This window comes from Orycteropus afer, unplaced genomic scaffold, assembly GCF_000298275.1.
Source record: "Orycteropus afer afer isolate SDZICR_OR568_19922 unplaced genomic scaffold, OryAfe1.0 scaffold00059, whole genome shotgun sequence".
Classification (NCBI taxonomy): Eukaryota; Metazoa; Chordata; class Mammalia; order Tubulidentata; family Orycteropodidae; genus Orycteropus; species Orycteropus afer.
In genome coordinates, this window is record NW_006921646.1 from 3,909,158 (window position 1) to 3,916,277 (window position 7,120).

At 39.7% G+C, this 7,120-nt stretch overlaps 1 protein-coding gene across 1 annotated transcript in view; it reads right to left on the reverse strand.

Annotated features, from left to right (window-relative positions):
• FKBP5 (FKBP prolyl isomerase 5) overlaps positions 1-7,120 on the reverse strand; it is an 87,371-nt gene that overhangs the window by 8,090 nt on the left and 72,161 nt on the right. The window contains exon 7 of the mRNA XM_007939447.2: positions 6,883-6,966. Coding sequence (XP_007937638.2) covers positions 6,883-6,966 — 84 coding nt within the window. The remainder of the gene's footprint in view (positions 1-6,882; positions 6,967-7,120) is intronic.

The following is a 7,120-nucleotide window of genomic DNA, read 5'->3' on the forward strand; positions in this document are numbered from 1 at the left end:
AATCCTACTTCCGTAGTGATACTGCCTTGGAAACCCAAGGAGGGGTCGCTATGAGTCGGGGCTGACTCGATGGCAAATAACAACAACAACAACAAAGGAGATTTGTAGGGGGACAAGAGAAGCGTAAGTCGCAGCCCTCCACTAGACAGAAAACCAAGTCCTCAAAATACAACAAACTCCTCCTACTCACCATGGTACTTGATCATTTCTTTCTGTTCCCAGGAAATGGCCATGCAGGCACCTTTACCCATTCTTTGTGGAAGTCCCAGTGACCTACAAGCTGGGTCAGGATGCACACCAATGATGCTGTTTGCCAGCATTTACCATTTTGTCCTTTTAAGTGGGGGCAGTTCTTTCAGCAAAAGAACATCAACATTTTTGAGCTACACTTTTTGGTGCTAATGTTCATCATCCTTTGAAAAGAATGTGGTAAGCAGTTTATTATGTCACTGGTTTACTTGAAGGGGAAGTTCCTTTTCTTTGAATGGTAATTGATAGATCATTCTCCTTTCTCTTGATGTTCAGCAATGAACAGCAGAGATATATTCTAGCAAGTGCCAGTTCCAACTACAGAAAAATCATAGTTATCAAAGCCAAGAGTTGGGAAGAGGGGCAGATAATAAATAGTTTGGGCTTCGAAGACCAGTCTCTGTTGCAACTGTTCCTTTGTCATTTGTGGCACAAAAGCAACTAGAGACAATAATAAACGAATGGGTGTGGCTGTGAAAACTTTATTGGCAGCTTTCAGAATTGGCCCATAGGCAGTAGCATGCCAACCCCTGATCTAAACTGTAGGCAATGGGAATACAAATAATTGAACAGCAGCATCCAACATAATGTAAACTGACATAAATCACACAAGTATCAGTCAGCTAACTATGGGAGCAAAATCTTCCTACTAATCATATTTTTGCTCTCTTACATGATGAATTGTTGTTGTTGTTTAGATCCTAATAATTGTGAATGATTATATGAATTAATTACATATATGCTCTATGTAAGAAATTTGGAGGCTGGGGGGGAAAATGTGTTTACAACCTTAAAAATGAATCAAACAAAGGAGTGATAACTGGTTAAACAAAACACAAATGAAATGGGAGTACAGGTGAGGGCTTTCCTTTGCTTGAAAACACAGATGACACATCCTACCAGATGTAGAAGAGCAGCCAGACCATTAAGACAGCAAGCTCACTGTTTGACCGATGAGCAGTGCTAATACCAGGTCACTAGGATTTACCACAGTCAAAGATGTGAAGACATCTCAGGACAAAGTTATGTCTCTCTATGTTTACCCCACCACCACCATCCAATGGTTCTCAGTAAGAAGAGAAACAGCAGAGATCTGAGAGTGCATTCCTATGGTAAAGACTTCAAGTAGCTGGCATAAGAAATAAGCTCTGCCTGGAGAAAAGAAACCCTGATGTCAACTTGTGGTGATGAAGATGAGGCAGACCTGCTCCAATTGAGGGGCCTGGGTCTGAATCAGGACAATGCTATACCTTCCCCCACACACCCAACATCGCTCTTTACCAGTCACCTGTTTAGGGAAGGGCAGACTCCTAGAGCTCACCAGTCCTGCTGTAGGAAGGCAGTGTAAAAGGACTCTGAGGTACTATGAAGGAAACAACAATGACAAAAAAAAAAAAAAAAAAAAAAAACCCACCAAACTCACTGCTGTCAAGTCGATTCCAACTCATAGTGACCCCTCCTTGGGTTTCTGTAGCATAGTGGCTAAGGCACTTGACTACTAACCAGAAGGCTGTCAGTTCAAACCCACCAACCACTCCTCAGAAGGAAGGTTGGGCAATCTACTTCTGTAGTCATACTGCCTCAGAAACCCAAAGAGGGGTCGCTATGAGTTGGGTCCGACTCAACAACACATAACAACAACAATGTCTATGGAAGTAAACTGCCCAGTCTTCCTTCCATATGAATGAAAAGGGCACCAAAAATCAGTCTGTAACCCTTTCTGACTTAAAAATATAAACTAGGACCTTTCATAATAAATGCTGAGATTCTTGAGGAAATTATATCATACATATATTGTGGCAAAACTTTCAGCCTATCACCCCTTTTTTGAAAGCACTACAAAAAAACGAGAACAAAGACCTCCCCAGTGTCAGAGGTTGCCATTTTCTGTCACTCACTGCCTTTTCTCTTACTGGATTGTGAGCTCTTTGAGGACAGGAAACATGTCTCTTTCAGAATATCCAGGGTTTGGCACAAAAAGGCTCTTAATAAAGGTTTGCTGAGTAAATATTAAGGGCAAAAGAGTTTAACTGTGGAATCAAAGCAAACAAAATATAGTTTTTTCTAGCACTGGGAGTACAAATGGAGGTATGGGTAATAATGAAAGGTCATATTATTAGATGAGGTGAGAAAGGCAGGTATTTTCCCTCTCAAATCTAGTTTGTGCTTCCTCTTTCTCCTCTTCATATTTAATATACCTATTAAATGTTCAGATTATCTTTTAACATACTGTTTAGGAAAAGAACAGAAGAGCCAGGAAAGGCAAAGACCCAGAGCTTTCACCAATCACTCTGGTAGGTTCTGAATAACCAGAATGGTGAGGGTATCTATCGCTCCTTAAAAATAAAGAACAGAGACATCAAATTAGTTCAATTCCATAGTTGAGTATTTTAGTATCTTTTAAAGCTCTTTCACCTATCTATCTAACATTTTATTTAGATATCAGCTTCCAATGAGCAAAAGTCCTTGTTCTGGAATATTCCCGCTTCTGATACACTAAAACTGTTGAGGGGTAACTGCATTCCACAGGGACATTTGGCAATATTTGGAGAAATGCTTGGTTATCACAATTTGGGGTGAGGTGCTACTGGCACATGTGGATAAAGGCCAGGGATGCTGCTAAACATCCTACTATGCACAGGGCACCCCACAACACAGAATTACCCAGCCCCAAATGCCAACACTACGAGGGCCAAGGAAACCCTGTACCCAAAGAATGAAGGAAAGAGGGAAAAACGCATGGTGGACTCTGCTGTTATGAAGTTTTTAAAACCTAAATCCCTTGTGTCATAGATGACTTATTTCTAAATCTCATAACTGGTATCTTGGTTCAGCAAGGGTGGGCAAAACAGCAAAGCCTGGTTTTTCTGAAGAAGGCTCAGTGGTTATGCACTTGGCTGCAAACCAAGAAGTCAGTGGTTCAAACCCATCGGCTACTCTGCAGGAGAAAGCAGTAGGAGTCTGATCCCATAAAGATTTACAGCCTTGAAAACCCTACCAGCAGTTCTACCCTGTCCCTAGGGTTGCTAAGAGTCAGAATCAACTCAAAGGCAATGGGCTAGGGGTAAGAACGGGATGCTTCTTTCCCATAGGAACACAAGGGGGCGCAAGAACTCCATCTCATGAAGGAAAGCTAGGCAGTGTCCTCAGCCTCCCTCCAAGTCAGAGAAGAGAACCACCAACCAGGTATGACAATGAATGATCTTGTCCTGCAGACTACTGTCAGCGTGAGGGCAAACCTCACACCTGTGTGACTGGCTCATAAAGTGCCTGGCATAATCATTATTTTCAGAGCCAAAAAAAAAGAGCCCTTTCTACCTTTCTTCTTAGGGATCAGAGGTTGAAATGAGGATTTTATAATCTAAGGAGCAAAATCATTCCCATACAAAAGCTGAGTATAATTCAATACCACTAAGTGGAGAGATAAGGAACCTGGTGGTGCAGCAGTTAAAGCACTTGGCTGCTAGACAAAAGGTTGCTGGTTAAAACCTATCAGCAGCAGGAGAAAAGACCTGCCGGTAGGCTCCCAGGACACCCTGTGGGGCAGTTCTACTCTGTCCTGTAGGGCTGCTATGGGTCAGAATCCACTCAGCAGTGAACAAAGGGAGAGATTTACCCACTTAAGTGTAAACTACATCCTCAGGTCAAAGAAAACGGAGGTCCAATGTGCAGCTGGCACAAAACACAGATTTGCATTTCACCCTCCTCCCTCACCCACACATCTGGACTCTGTGCATGTGCTCAGGATGCCAAGTCAAACACCCTGGAAAGTTGAGGCCCAGGAGGGCCCTGTGGCAAATTGAAACCTGCCCTGTAGTTTGAAAAGGGAATGTGTACAAGAACTACCTACCTGCCAACCATTTTGAAAAGTCTTACAGTGCAAACGAAGATCACCGCAGGGCTCTCTTACCTGTAACTATGACAGTACCTCCAGGAAAGTTGCCAGTTGTACAAAATGTTCAGAGACATTCTGGGAGAAATGTTTTAGACTGGTGCTTTTGAACCTTTCATTAGCTTTTTGACAGTGGACAAAAGTTTTGAAAGATTTTGTCTATGAAATTGCATGTTAAAAATAATTTGCTCCGTATGTGTGACTGCTGATCCAGACTTTATCCAAAGATAGTGATTTTAAGAAGGGTCCTAATATTACAAAATACACAAATCACTTTTGCAGTTGTAAGGCTAATAGGCAATAAAGTTAACTAATGGTACAGACACTTCACATTGGCTTCTGCTACTGAGCACCTAATTCTGGCCATCCATCTCTGTACGTATCCAGGACAGAGTTACATGACACAGGGCTTCATGACATTATTTCATTTCCACTAATATTTTCCAAACTTCTGGGTCTTCAGCAACCAGTTAGAGCTTCTGAATAGCTGGGATGCTTTACTAGAGAGTTAATGTAATTCTAGTCAAATGCCAAAAGCCTCAACTCCCCCAAACTGTTAATATTCTATTTAGTAGTTTTAGAAAACATATGAAATATAGTTAAAGACAAATATAGAAAACAGTTCAAGACTTAATGGTTTTAAGAGACTTTATAGTACATCTTCATTTTGTTGTTGTATTTGAGTATAAAAACAGCCCGCTTCGAGTATTAGTTGAATACAGGCAGTCTAGTCCTCTGGTTATGATCACCCAACTTAGTGACAACTCCTACTTGCCCTTTAATATTATATAAATTTGCCCTGACTGAACCCACTCCTATTCCCAACAAATCTTTACCCCAATCACCTTCACTTGCTTCATATGCAACTTTTAAATCATTGAAAAGGTTTTGAGACTTTTCTTGCACTTAAAAAAAAAACCAAAAAACCCCTACTGCCATTGAGTCAATTCTGACTCAAAACAACACTTTAGGACAAAGAAGAACTGCCCCATAGGGTTTACAAGGCTGTAAATCTTTATGGAAGAACATTACCTCATCACCTTATCTTTTTCCCAAGGCGTGGCTGGTGGGCTTGAACTACCACACTTTTTGGTTAGCAGCCTGATGCTTCAACCACTACACCATTACAGTTCCTTTGCTTGGACTAAAGTAAGGCTAAATAAAAACTGTATGCCCTTAATTCCAACTTAACCACAAATTCTTAAAGACATAGTTAGGAAAAGATCTCATTTACATCTAGGGACTACCTATAGTTTAGAAGTTACAACTCAACCAGAATTTTAAAAAATTGGGGGGGGGGGACCTACTCTCAAGAGTTTAGAAATCTACAGAATATTAGGACTGGAAAGAAAAATCATCTAGTCTAACTCCCTCACTTTTCACACGAAAAATTAACCTCTTTGGAACTTAAATGACTTTAAATCATTTGGAAAGCCAGAAAGGCCAGGTTCCCAATTCAGAGCTCATTCCATCATACCCCAGTGTCTTCTGGTGAGCCATACATTATTTTATTAGCTACAATAAATACTTATAAATAAATAAATACATATTATCTGTATCAATGGATTTCAAACATGCAAGAAATACTAAATTTTGTAAGAAATACTAAATTTAAAGAATGACCCATTACCCATTCATACACAAATGAACAACAGTTTTATGACACAAAAATTATCTTTACTATATAATGCAATACACTTCCATTAAAATGATTTAATGACCCAATAATGGGTCTCAACTCACACATGCTGCCCTATGGCTGTGTTAATTTTGTGCTGATTATACATTCTTATACAATTCTCTAGTTGTTTAATTTGGGTTAATACTGCCTCTCTTCTCTTCAGATAAGACTATTAACACAACAGCAAGTCTTCTAGCAGATGCTCCATGAAGACTTGAAGCACACTGATCCATCGCTGCTTTGTACTGTTGAAAAACATCCTCTAACTTCTGCTCATAAATCACAGTGGGAAAAGAAAGAAGAAAGCAACCTTGACAAAGCCTACCCCCTCTCCTCTCCTCCTCACTAAGCCTGCTCTGCTTGACAAGGAGAAAGCACATCTTTGAGGACAAGGGAGCAAGAGGTAGAGCAGTGATAAGAACTGAACAGATGCTATTTATTTTTTCCTTACATATAAGGGTTTAAGATCCAATTGAAAAAATATAATCCTAGATGCTACAAAGAAGAGTTTCAGAGAAGCAATCTGTGTTGAATACCTATAAAGATTTTCTGAAGATTCCTCACAAAATCAAGTGCGACAGGGATCATTTTGGCCATTAGAAGGAATTAATACTCTCTTCTTATCATGTGCCTCATTGTTTTCTAAAATGTGGAAAAGAAAACTATGTGAAACTTACTCCAGTGAATTCTATTACTTGTTAACAATTGTTCTATTCTTTTTCTCATTCCACAAACACTTGTTGAAGGCTATGTACCAAGCAAGATGTCTTGAGGGACACTGTAAATGGGAAAGCCAGATGTGGTCTGCCTTTAATGGAAGATTAGAATCCAGAGTAGAAGATGTAAAAGAGGTATTTGTGTTGTTTTTATTTATATTAATTCACATTCATTCATTCATTTCCATTAATTCTTATACTGAAATGACAGAATTCTAAAAATACAGGCTTATTCTTACCAAGGAAGGTTATTGACAGAATTCAGATTAGGAAGTATCAACACAATTTACTGACACTTGAATAAATTCTTTGAGATGGAAAGGATTGTAGAGGGACTAACATACCTTGAAGTATACGGTTCCCTTCTCTTTGACCATGGCAGCCTGCTCCAATTTTTCTTTGGTATCCATCTCCCAAGATTCTTTGGCCTGTGTATAAATTTTTGACAATAGTTAGATGAACAAAGAAGGAAAAGTTTAAGCTGATGCCCTTCAGAACAAACAGTAGCTACTTTTAGAAGATAACTCCACCTCAAAACATGATGGCATTTTAAATTATGTGCCATTGCCAATTCACTGTTAG